Source organism: Lontra canadensis, unplaced genomic scaffold, assembly GCF_010015895.1.
Source record: "Lontra canadensis isolate GAN:19392208 unplaced genomic scaffold, GSC_riverotter_1.0 scaffold51, whole genome shotgun sequence".
NCBI lineage: Eukaryota > Metazoa > Chordata > Mammalia > Carnivora > Mustelidae > Lontra > Lontra canadensis.
In genome coordinates this window covers 11,639,903-11,653,556 of record NW_022631045.1, presented here as the reverse complement: position 1 = coordinate 11,653,556, position 13,654 = coordinate 11,639,903, and the positions used below count along the sequence as shown (strand labels likewise).

General features: G+C 40.3%; 1 protein-coding gene across 11 annotated transcripts in view; it reads left to right on the top strand.

Annotated features, from left to right (window-relative positions):
- Positions 1–13,654, top strand: part of CAB39L (calcium binding protein 39 like) — a 112,461-nt gene that overhangs the window by 87,722 nt on the left and 11,085 nt on the right. For all 11 annotated transcript variants that reach the window (XM_032874084.1, XM_032874090.1, XM_032874079.1 and 8 more), the window contains 2 exons: positions 3,534–3,593; positions 5,991–6,056. In XM_032874084.1, coding sequence (XP_032729975.1) covers positions 3,534–3,593; positions 5,991–6,056 — 126 coding nt within the window. The remainder of the gene's footprint in view (positions 1–3,533; positions 3,594–5,990; positions 6,057–13,654) is intronic.

The following is a 13,654-nucleotide window of genomic DNA, read 5'->3' as shown; positions in this document are numbered from 1 at the left end:
CTTTTCTGTGTGATGACTCTGCTGTCATGCAAATAGAGTTGGTTCTTTTTCTAAAAGACTGTAAGTAAAGCTTCACAAATAATTATAAACAAAGAACAAACTCTGAAACAAATCTGTATTTTTCAAAATTTCCCCCAAAGATTTTTCAACATTTAATAAAATAAACTATACTTGATAATAATGTCTTGCTATCATATGTTCAACCCAATTTAATTTGCAGCATTATGTTAAATATCAAAAATAAATTGATGTTTTAAGCTATACCTTAGCATATTTTCCGTCAAACTTAAGTCTCTGAAAATCTAAATAACCATAAAAAGTTTTCTAGTATGCTTAAAAGAAAAAAAAGTTGGGGGGTCCCCTGGGTGGCTCAGTCTGTTAAGCATCCAACTCTTTATTTCAGCTCAGGTCATGACCTCAGGATTCTTAGATCCCTGTAGTGGGCTTCTTGCTTAGCAGGGAGTCTACTTACTTTTTTTTTTAAGATTTTATTTACTTATTTGACAGAGAGAGATATCACAAGTAGGCAGAGAAGCAGGCAGAGGGGAGGGCGGGGAAGCAGGCTCTCTGCTGAGCAGGGAGCCGGACACGGGGCTCGATCCCAGGACCCTGAGATCATGACCTGAGCCGGAGGCAGAGGCTTTAACCCACTGAGCCACCCAGGTGCCCCAGGGAGTCTACTTATTATTGTTTCTCTCTCTCCCCTCCCAAATAAATAAAGCTTTAAAAAAAAAAAGTTTTCCAGCATGCTAACAATATTGGAAATGTCAATTCATATTTTTCCAAAATGCTGTGGTTAATATAATACAACAGGGACCATAAGTCAGTTTCTTTTTAAGTAGATGGCTTCAGGGGGTTTTGGTTGTCTGGCTGGCTTGGTTTTAGTGTGATTTTCTTTTGGTTTTGTCTTTTTGTTTTTAACCTCTTAGACTTGCCTTTTTTGTTCTGAGCTCTAAGATGACTGTTGCCCAGTTTACTCATTAATAAACAATGAATAAACAATTTAACATTGTTTATATTTTTTGTCACAGTATTGTCTACAAATTGTCCTTTCCCAGAAAACATTCCTAACAATCAGCATTTCTTTCATCCCTCCTTCCATGACATGATAGAAGGGGTTTGAATTCCACCTCCCTCTGCTACCTGACTGGCTGTATGTCCTTGAGCAAGGAGTTAACCTTGGAGTTTCATTTTCCTCTCCTGTGAGATGAAGAAAATAATCCCTGCCTTGCAGAGTTGTGACAATGAGAAATCACATGTGTAAAGAGCTCTGCATGTTCCCCGACACATAGTAAATCCTCCAAGAATGGCAGTTGCTGCTTGGCCCATCTACTGTCACGTCCCTGCCATTGAGTGTGTTTCTGTCACTTCACCCTGTGTCTCCCAAGGTGTGCAGAAGTCCCTCCATAGCAATATCAGATTTTTTTTTTAGCATAATGCATAGACTATGCAAAACTTAGTCTTGTCAAAACAGAATTGTGAGGAGGTGGGATGAAAGCGTGCACTGTTTCAAATAATTTAAAATTTTAAATTATTTAAAATCTGAACTTTATGTCTCTTTGCAACTTTCTGCTTTTTCCTTTTTGGATAGGATTTTAGCTGATTTTTTTTTCCCACGTCATGTGATCTATAATGATGAAGCAATTATATTTGTCTTTATATTATGTGTATATATGCATGGGTATATGTATATATATGGTCAGTTCCTCCAGTTTTGCACATACATTTACTACAAAAATTTGAGGGTGTAGCTAGGAATATATACACACAAGTGTGAGAGTATGTGTGTGTGTGGGTGGGTGGGTGTGGGTGGGTGTGTAACAGAGGGAGAGAGAATCATTTATTGGCTGTACCCACCATGTACACATGCCGGAGGAATTCTACCCCATTATATTTTATTTTTCTATTATTGGATACGTAAATTATTTCCAGTTTTTTTCCTTTGGAATTTGAAGGAGCTGCTACTAACAGGACTTCCTCCCAATTCCTCTTTCCCTGGAGTAACACTAACAGATAGTGAATGGAAACCTTGACGGGCAGCACTCATCTGCACAGTGCTCTGTCTGCTGCCACCACCACTGTATGTGCAGGCCCGGGGCTGTGAGAGGGCACCGTCCCCACAGTCAAGCCTGCTGACTATTCCAACAGGTGGATCCAGGTCTGCTGCAGTCCACAGAAGGAAACCCTTTCTAACCAGGGTCAGCTCAGAAAAATCACTGATCCTGCTCAGGACATTATTAGGGAAGGGGGTGTCTGAAAACTAGGGACCCCAGAGAATGCCATGGAACTACCTTGCTCTTTTGGGGGTCCCGTGATAGAGGAACTAGTTTGAATTTTGACCTCAGAGAGAACAGGAATGAATTCCTCTAGCGGGTTTTCCCATTTTAAAGTTCCAGTTCCAAAAGAATGCTGAATGTTCTACTGGGGAAAAAAAAGTACGGGTTTCTACTAATAGATGCAGTGCTCAATCAACATGTGGTGATAAGTAATAAAATGATATCAATAGCCAGTCTCATTGTCCTGGAACTTGAAAATTAATAGCACAAAAATGCATTAAATATTTTACTTATTTAAATAGAAATAGGTGAGTTTTGCCCTTGGCTGCTGCCTTCTTGATCTCTGTGAATTTATGTTGGGATCTTCTATATGCTTTTAGGAAGTTTTAATTAAATGTGTATTAAAGCATAAGAACTTATTTTGGAAAACTTTAAAATTCTTGTTATGTTTTTAATTAAATTCTATCTAGACAGGGTATTTAGCCTCTAAGCTTATAAAAGGGATTAGGTGAGGCTTATTTTCTTTCAACATTAAGGTGAATTAAGGATATAATTTAGGTGTGAGCTGAAGACAGTCAAATGTTCCTTTATGCTTTTGTTCAGTTTTCTGAGAGTTATGCCTGTAAGATCAGTCTACTTGTCTTTAGTTTTGAATGAGTGTGTTGTATGACTTAGTCACCACACATCACCACACAGTCCATTAACCCCTGAGCAGGAGGCGCCTGAGATGTCCCTGTTAAGCATCATTTCTGTGCTTCCCAGTATCCTAGGCACCTCTGTTTTAAACGTGGTTAAGAAAAAAACTAAAGGTTGAGATTCCTGAAACTCTTTTAACTTGTGAGATATGGTTTTAAGCCATTAGGCATTCTTTTAAAATACGTTATTAACTACATTTCGAATAGCTCATCATAGACTTTATTTGGATATTTATTAGATTGTGGTCACAATATAGTCATGGCTTGAAGAAATATACTGTTAAACCCCATCTTTTAGGTGCTGTTTGTTTCACTAGTTAAATTATTTCTATCATAAATTTAACAATGATACGAATTAAAACCCTTTGTTGTTGTTGACATGAAACAGACTTGCATTTCACATCTTAAACTAAGAATGGAAATAATTTTGTGGATGTAAAGAAAATATTCTTCAGAAACTATATGTTTCAAATGAATGGACTTATAACATTCTTAGAAAAGCCAGATTTATAAAATCTATTGGCTATAGTAATTATATTTCACTTAAATGTTCTTTTTCTAGGACTTACTAACCAGACATAAAGTGTTGGTCGCAGACTTCTTAGAACAAAATTATGACACTGTAAGTAGAAGTCCTTTTTGACATTTTACTTCCTTTTCTTCCCCCTCCCCTGCCTTAGATCTATGGACACTTGCTCCTGTTTATGATTTACAACAAACATGAACCATAGTCTACCGGCACCCAACTTGTCTATTTACCTGGTCATCAGGAAACTTTGTGGAAAATTGAGAAAGGCAGGAGATCGGGGCTTTCTCATTTTTCACACCTGTTTCTGTTGTTGTATCTTGAGCTCCACAAAATGACTGGCACCTGCTTACTTTGACCCTGATTTAAGAGCATCCACATTGCCCTCAAGGGGCAGTAGGTATCCATAAAAGAGCACTCCACCCTCACTAAAAGAAATCATTTTATTTGCTTGATGATTAGTTTTACTTGTAGAAATGCCAAAATATTTCTGTCTTCCAACTCCCTTCTCAAATGGTGAATCCAACCCATCCTTTTGAGATTATGCTAAAACATGACTCTTCTAGAAGGCTTTCCTTAATCCTACCCATTCACATTTATGCCCGAGTACTCCCTCCCCCGCCCTGCTGCCTCCATTTTCCACATTGTATTATGGTGTGTCTGTACCTTCCTGGCTGGTTCTTGAGCTCCCTGAGAGGCAGGAACCTGATCAGATACTGTAGAGCTAGATGGAATGTTCAAGCCTCATTAGATGTCCACTGATAATAAGTGAAAATAAGAGAGCTAAGATAGTTTATGACGAGACCCGGGGCATTAGCTACTAATCTCTTCTATGGAATGAGTGATGTAAACGTTTTGTGCAGGAATGCTTTGCCTTCAGGAAATAGTACACAACAATATGGAAGACTGTAAACTCATTCTCTTTGATCCCTTGTTTACCCAATTTTGTCTTTGTACCTATAGTCACGTCTTGTGTAATTTGGTAGCTACACAGACACTGAGCCTGCTGCACTGACCTGAACACCAGCTCTGAGAACTCATGCTCGCTCAGACATTTCATACTTTCTGAGTTTCATATTTCTTTAAAAAGTAAACTATGAAATGGGAGCACATGACATCTGACTCTAAAATAATGAAACTGGCATCCTGGGGAGTCAGTATTACCTTATACACATATTTGAAGTTTTTGGTCATATATGGTTGCACTCGTGGAATTTAAGAAACAAACGAGGAAAAAGAAGAGAGAAAAAGAGAAACCAAGAAACAGACTGTTAACTATAGAGAACACACTTATGGTTACCAGAGGGGAGGTGGGTGGAGGGATGGGGGAAATAGGGAAGGGGGCTTAAAGAGTGCACTCACTGGTCATTATGAGCACTAGGTGATGTGTGGAACTGTTGAATGACTACATTATACACCTAAAACTAATATAATACTGTACATTAACTATACTGGAACTAAAAGTTTTAAAAACTTGAGTCCCACAAAATCCTGAAAGAATAATAGTAATTCCTTCCTATAAAAGAGTATAATTATTATGACTTTAATGTGAGCTACATTGTTTTGTTGTACTTTTCACATTCTTAATTCCCTGTCAGTAATCATCCTCTGTGGGCACTTCTTGCCCGCATCACACCCGTACACACACATCTCACACTCCGCCCTCTGAGGACCAGGAATGGTTTCCATTAACCCCTCAGCCCCTGGACTCTCCTACCTTCAGTTCTCCATTGGGCTTGTTCTTCCTCCCTCTGTGGTCTCTGAGGCATGTCCTTGCCTGGTAGGAGGTCCACGCTTAGCTTCCCCAGCATCTGGCACTCTGTGTGAAAATGAAGGACCTGGGCAATGGTTGACAGCCACAGTGGGAAACAGGGGCCCCAAACCCCAGTGTCCCCCAGCTTTTGGTGAGAGTGGAAGTCCTCCAGAGAGACCAGCTGGAGGTGGCAAAAGTTGCCCTATTCATCTGTCTACACTATGAATTTGGCAGTTTGATTCTTCATGGGGTATCATGTGAAGCCCTAAGTGTGTTTAATTTTCTCCTAAATTATTCATGTGCTAATAGCTACCAGCTAGCTACCAACCTCTCTAAAATGGCATGAAATGTGTTATTTAGTTACCCATTTAATAGATGAGTTAATAAAATGTTTTATTCAAAAGAATGTATTGAGAGGACTCAAATACTCCATTTTTCTTCTCAATTTTTAATTTGCAAAACTAAAATTAAGTGGACAAGTACATCTGTTGTATCACTTGACCCTCCTACCCCCCAGTATCTTTATGTGTAAATGAGAATGGCGAAATGGGGGAAAGCTCACTGTGGACAGTGTGATCAGCACAAGGTTATTAAGCACAGAGACAGATGCAAAGCACAGCTGTTGGGCTGCCCTGGCCTGGCGAGTTGGGGATTTCCCTTCGAAGCAAGAGAGCAAGCAACCCTAATGCAGAGAAACCACTGCTAGTTTTATGCTCTAATATTTATTTTCTTTTCATTAGATTTTTGAAGACTATGAGAAATTGCTTCAGTCTGAGAATTATGTGACTAAGAGACAATCTATAAAGGTAATATGAAATTTCTTTAAGTTATCAGTTGGTATCTTACTGGTAAATGATGGCTCTGAGTGGACACGTACATAAAGAAAAATGAAGGTGTTCCTTTTTTTTTTTGTAACTTGGAAAATATGTTTCATGTTATGACTGTACTTTGTAGCAAAACAGTGTAAATGCCCTGACTCAAAGACTTTTTGGAAGTAAGAGTATAAACAATAGGTACATGATAAAGTAGAATTTAGTATATTGCAGCTCCGAAAGCAAATCAAGCTTAAGTTAATTTAAATACAACTACAGTTCTCTCCTTGGGTGTGTTTTCTGGAGATGAAAAGAAATCACTCTTAGCTTGAAATTAAGATCTGAATTACCATTTACAAGGAAGAATCAGCAAGGTTCTCCTGTAGTTCTCTTTTGGTGTATCTGGAACAGGAAAAAATGACCCTATTTCTCTTAGACATCTCTCTGTAAACTAGACTTTGTAGGCTATTTTACAGAGAAGGGGAGAAGAAAAGGTTATGTAATGGGGCTTACCCCCCATCTGAGAAGCACTTACCCCCAGATTTGTAACAAATTTTTCCAAAGTTTTTTTTTTTGTTTTTTTGTTTTTTGTTTTTTACCATTTTGCACTGCTGGATTTCATATTCTGAGCATTCTTGTTAGTGTTTTACTGTAGGTCATCTTTAACACCTCCACCATTTAACATGAATGACATTTTCAAATTGTATTTCCAGCAAAGATTCTGAAATATGAAAATAGTCACTCTCAGAGTGACCATTAACTTAGTGTTAAAAGAATAATCTTTAATAAATTTGGGTACTTGATCATGGACCCCAAACTGTGCTTTTTTAAAAATGCTAGTATTATTACACTGAAACAGACTTTGGAAAGAGGTTAAAAGATGGTATCACCAGCTGGAAAAGAAAATAAAGTCAATTCCCAATTATTTGCAAATAGCTTAGTTGGATCAATTATTGGGGATGGTGAGGAGAGTGATAGAGCTTTCCATTTGGTCAACAAATATTTATGTGCTCCTATTCCTAACATTACAGTGACAGCCAAGAACAAAATTAAGTCACACCCCAATGGATTTCACATTCTGTTGGAGGAGAACAGACAATAAATAAATAAAAAGATAAATATATAACTTTCAGGTGATTTTAGAACAATTAAGGAAGGTACAAGGACAGGAAGTGATGACAGGTGATGGGGTGTTTGTGTGGCATTTGCTATTGCAGATTATATCACCTATGAAATGCCTGTGGAAGTTCACTGTCCCCCAGCCCAGACAGCCCAGCAAAGTAGAGCCACATAGTGAGTAGCCTTCCCTCCTGGGGGTGCCTAGTTGGCACAGTCAGTTGAACGTCCCACTCTGGGTTTCGGCTCAGGTCGTGATCTGTGGGTCTTGAGATCAAGCCCACATGGGGCTCCACACTCAGTACAGAGTCTGCTTGGGACTCTCTCTCCCTCTCCTTCTGCCCCTCCCCTACCTCCCAGCCTGGCCTCAACTAAATAAATTAATTTTCTAAAAAGTGCCTGGAAGCAGGCATTTGGTCAAGAGGAGGTAGGACTGCTCCAGTGGGGGTGGGAAGTCCATTAGAGCTGCATCTCTATCTACCCTTCAGATCCCATTCAGATAGTCCAAAGAATGTTATTGGCAGGTATTAATTGACTGGCTTCGTCAAGCACTTATATGATTTTTGAGCTTACTAAACATCACACATTAGTTTTACATGTTGGGATAATGACATTCATAGAACAATGTGTTTGGTTCTAAAAATTGAATACACTTTTTTTTTAAGATTTTATTTATTTGACAGACAGAGGTCACAAGTAGGCAGAGAGGCAGACAGAGAGAGAGAGAGGAGGAAGCAGGCTCCCTGCTGAGCAGAGAGCCCCATGTGGGGCTCAATCCCAGGACCCTGGGATCACGACCCGAGCTGAAGGCAGAGGCTTTAACCCACTGAGCCACCCAGGCGCCCCTTGAATACACTTTTAACTGAAGTGATAAACAAAGTGTATTTTGTGTGACATTTTTATCAATTCACTTTACCCCTGATTTTGCCTTAGCCGTGATCTGCCTTCCCCTGAATTTGTGCCCTGGCTGTTCCAGCATTACCCACTGTGGGTGGGTGGGGGGTGGGGGTGGGGTCGGGGGGTCAGCATGCTAATTTCAGCCAGTCATTCAGCACTCTTTATTGAGTTTCCCCTTGTGTGGAAACCTATACACGGTGATCTACATAGAAACATACCTTGGGGGGCACCTGGGTGGCTCAGTGGGTTAAGCCTCTGCCTTCAGCTCAGGTCATGATCTCAAGGTCCTGAGATGGAGCCCCACATGGGGCTTTCTGCTCGGCAGGGAGCCTGCTTCCCCCTCTCTCTCTGCCTGCCTCTCTGCCTACTTGTGATCTCTCCCTCTCTCTCTGTCAAATAAATAAATAAAATCTTTTAAAAAGAAAGAAAGAAAAGAAAACAAAACAAAACAAAACAAAACAAAACAAAACATACCTTGGGTTCACTGCTCTTGCTGCTGGAGCCTGGATTGAGGAGATTGAGCTTCAGACAAAGGCAGTGACATCATGCCATGCTCTCCCAGGTCCAGAAAGCTTAAGAGCGTTTGAAGATAAGGCTGCATCCTGTTGCCACAGCTGCATACCTGAAGAACAGAATTCCTTATCTGTGAATAAGCTCCCCAGCCAAAACAGGGGAGCTGGTCTGTATTATAGGACATCATTGCCCTCAGAGGGAAGGAAAAACGAACAGTAAACAGACCTAACAGTGCTCTGAGATCTCTCATACGTTTTCTAAATCCTCCCTCTTTTTAGTGGTAATCTATAAGGTCCTGAACCAAAGTAGCAGCATTGGTATGAACTAAGGCTATGGAACTAAAGTGGGATCAAGAAAGCTGAAATTCAGAGACTTTAGAATTTATCCTTGTACCATTTTCAACAGTGACAGGAATTGGTGATAGAAATTTTTCTGTTGATTGACTGTCTCTAGGGCCTTAAGTGAAGTTACAAAGCTAACGGGTGTTCCTCTAACCATCTCCCTTCTGGGCCTTCTTCCCACTTCTTCCTTCATATTACGCTGTCATCCCTTCCTACTCATGTGCCCATTGCACTCATTTTGCTCTCAAGGTGTCAGCTCCCTGGCAGGATGCATTTGCACTTGAAAATAGAAGCCTGTTAATTCAGCGCGTGTGTGATTGGTACAATATGGAATCGAAATTTGGTGGGTAGTAAAGGGCAGTGAGAAGGTTCCTTCCTCACTGCTATCTGCTGCCACCTGGCTCTCCGCTTCCCAGCCCCCTTTCCGAGTGGCTCTGAGGCCAGACACCTCCGCACTGTACCCAGCAGCACAGGCAAGGAGCAACCGAGTCCACGTGGCGTACTGAAACGCTTCCTTTCCCACTTGATTGTGCCTCCTCCTTATGTACGGATGCCCCAGGCCACTCAGAAGGCCTCTTTCCTGTTCTTTGCTAATCCACCCAGATATACTATGTTGGCTGCTACTCTTGCCTAAAATCTTTTACAGTGGCATGTCTCACAAATATTTTATTTGCAGTGTGGTAAAACCGAGCACTGGTTGGACACCGAAGGAAACTAGTAAAAGACAGATGAAGGATATCTAAGAATGCAGAAATTGTTAAAATGGGTACTAAAGATTTGGCTTTTTTGAATGCTAGATTATAGGCAGAGACATCACTAAAATGGTCTTATTTCCCTGTATTCAAGGAGAGAGCTGTGTACTCCTGTCCTTAATAGAAAAATGTTGTTTTGGAAAGCTCTGCTGGTGCACTGTTGGTTTTTCCTTTTGAGAATTAGGTCTGTGGTAGCAATATGTTCTGTTTTGACCCAGCCATGTTTATATCTCCGAATTCTGTAATATTTTATACATAGATATTTCATCATTTTAGAAAATAAGAGAGTTTAGATTCTTTTAAGAGCATACTTACAGTATTCTGTAAGTGATAAGCTGTCTTAAAGCTAGGCTATTTTCTCACTCCCCTTGCTTCCAGCTGTCTTTTGGTAATCATATTCTAAATTTTCCTGAACTACCTTGGGAAGCTTAGATTCCTGGTGTCAATAAAAAATGATTAACAGAGAAATTCCTTCCCCTCACATGACAGAGCTTAGGAATTTATTTCTTACTATCTTCAGAGCCATTTAATTACTAGCAAGAAAGATTTATATAAATCAAAAGAAGCTTGTAGAATTTTGGGGGTTTCTGGTTCTGGTCAATTTCATTGAAACACTAAGTTTAAAAAAAACTCATTATTTCTACTTGCTGTGCTTGGCTTTACTCTGTAATATTGAAGCCTATAAAATCTAATATAGAGAACTAAAAACATTTTTTTCCATTTTATCATTTTAAATGCTTTGTATTAAGATGAAATGCAGCATTTTGTCATTGTCAGTATTAATTAAAATAGATTAACATTTAATGGTTAAAGAGTCAATGTTGGTCAAATGATTTAACACGATTGTTTTAGAAAAGCAGTGAAATTATATTAGCAAAGGACAGATTGGATAAAACTTACATGTAGGCATCCCTTTGTAATAAAAATTAAAGTGACTTAACTTAATCTGAATTTAACTTATAAATGTCACTTCAGCAAATTCTTGAGTGTGTGTGTGTTTGCACAAATTTTGAGGGTAAATTTTTTAATGCAATGTATTATTGAAAGATCTTTTGATATGTTTATGCGTGTACTATATATGTATTTGTATTCATGTGATATGTATTATATTTGATTTTTATATATGTTTTATATAAAAATATCTTTATATCAATATAGAATCTGTAGGTAGATATACAGATCTATATCTGCAATGAAGCATAGCTATATAAATGCCCATGTAAATCTTAAGTGGGTATAAATTACATACATAGACACATATATAAATTCTGTCAGCTTTACAACCAAAAGGGGCTGGGTCTTTTTTTGAGAGTCTGGGAGCCATCCTGCTGACATGTAAACATGTAGGAAGGTGGCACGCCTGTGTCCCCGATGTCGTTGGGGAAATTACCCTTGGTGCTTCTCTCTGAGCTGTAACCATTTGCTTGTCAGAGACATAAGAGTTTTATGATTCTCTTCATTACCTGAATAAAGGCAATTAGCTAAAACAAGTAGCTTCCTTAGTGGCCAGGTGGGTTCAGAGGGAACTGTGAGGGGTGCTTCGGAGGGAACTATGAGGGGTGCATAGCGAAAGGCACTGTCAAGCCCTCTGACAGGGAATGGTTTACCTTTCTTCTTGAGAAGACACGTATGTAGGGGATCATGGCTGCTTGGCCATATAAATCAGGTGGAGTTTTATGTGTCTTCCTAATGTCTTTTGCACAGATTACCTATAATGTTGTGTTGCGGATACGCTTATTCAATCATCGAACTGCTTTCTTTCTTCTCTGCATTTTGTGGACTTTATTTCCCCAGCAGCACCCACACACATCACACAGTTAAGCTGTAAAGGGGACAAATACAAACAAGAGTTCATACGTGTCCACATGGAGCTTATGTTCCAAAGAGGCAAGTAAGTCTGTACTGTAAGGCAGAGTGAGTACAGCTGGGGAGAAACAGAGCATAGAGCAGGGGTAGAATGGTGGTTTGCAGGGGCTGGGAGGCGGGGGGGATGGGAGGTGTTGGTCAGTGGGTTCACACTTTCAGTTATGAGAAGACTAAGTCCTGAGGATCCAATGTACCGCCTGGTGACTACAGTGAATAGCACTGTGAGTACTGTGCTGAGTGCTTGAAATTTGCAGAGAGAAGATCTTGGCGCTCTCATCACACACCAAACCAAAGGGCAGCTGTGAGGGGATGGATGTGTTAATTAACCTGATCGCGGTCAGTGTTTCACGATGTAAATATATTTCAAATCATCATGACGTGCTCTTCAAATATAGGCAGTTTTGTCAATTATGTCTAAATAAAGCTGGGGGAAACACTGGGGTCAAGGAGAGTGAGGCCACAGAGGCAGAACAACGAGGAGTAAGTGGGGCTGCAAGGAAAGGAAGCAGAAGCGACTCCAGAGCATAGAAGCCTTTGAATGCTATCTTAAGGAGTTTAATTTTCTCCCCTGAATCCATAGGCATCCAGGGACTCATTTGTTTATTCGTGCTCTCTCTCGGTGGAATTACTAACATGAATAGGGCTGAGCTTCAGGAAGGTGCGTTTGGCACAAGCAGGAGGGACTGGGTTGGGTCTAGCCTGAAGAAGGGACCATTCAGCGTGCTTGCCCAGAAGCAGGCGAGAGGCAATGAGGGCTGCAAGGAGGGTATTGGCAATAAAAGCAGAAGGAAGAATGTTGGAGACATCTACAGACAGAAAATTGGCAGACCTTGGATGTAGATTCGACGCAAGGGAAAGAAGGAGCCAAGGAAGATTTCAGCTCTTTCCGAGGAGGCTGGCTGGCCATGGCGTCATTAACAACGAGGGGAAGGAACTGGTTTCAGAGATGCCGAGTGTGACTGGCCAGCAAAGTGGTCCACTGGGCCACCAGACGGGCAGTTAGAAGCATTGGTATAGACCTCAGGAAAGAAACTGAGACTCCAAATGTAGGTTTGGGAGATATCTCCCTAGATGTTACGGTTGAAGCCATGGGCATAGATGAGACTGGAGAGAGAAGAAAGATCAGAGATTCACGTATACCACTTGGAAAACGCCTGCATGTGTAGAGCAGAAGGAAGGAGAACAGTAACACAGGAGCAAAGAAGCAAGCTGCAAGAGATAAGAAACCAGAAGAATGCAGTGGCCTTGAAACCAAGAGCAAAGAAGTTTCCAGAAGAGTGTTCAGTTAGCTTTAGATGCTGCAGAGAAATTAAGGACAATGAAGATGAACAGTTTACATGACTACTGTCCTGTGTTTGAGACTAACCAGCTAACATCCAACAGTGGTCATTATGTCTTATATTTAACAACCATTATTTCTGTGCACTAACATAACCTTAAGGTATGTAGTTCTTATTTGTTAAATAGACAAAAGCTGCATCACAGGCAAGGTCGTTGTTTACTGGCAGCCAGACACACTCACACACACACACACACACCCCACTACATGCACACCTCTTGGGTTCTGTTGCTGGACTGTATTGTGATAGACAGCCAGCCCATAGTTCCATGTGCTTTCTTCGCCCATCCAGGATTTCTGTAAGCATCAGTACCATGAGGCATCCAGAAAAAGTCTGGTGAATAGGAGAATTTGAAAATAAGTAGATCATATATAAAACTTTGTGAAGGGTATACATTTCAGCTGCCTTGTTGCTGAAGTTTTAGGAATTTTACCCCTGTATGAGAATAAAAGTTTATGAGTAAAGAACGGTCAACTGTGCTGCTAGTTGAAGACTATTCTTGGATATTTTTTATTTTGTTTTGAGTTGTCTTAGTCTGTTTATGCTGCTATAACAAAAATGCCGCAGACTGGGTGGCTTAAGCAACACTTATTTTTCATAGTTTTGGAGGCTATGCAATCCAAGATCAAGGTGCTGGCCGTAAGAGAGCTCTCTGGGTCTCTTTGATAAGAAAACCTGTCCCATTCCTGTGATCCTACCTTCCCAGAGGTCCTACCTCCCAATACCTTCACATTTGGGGTTAGGATTTCAGCATGTAGATTTCAGGG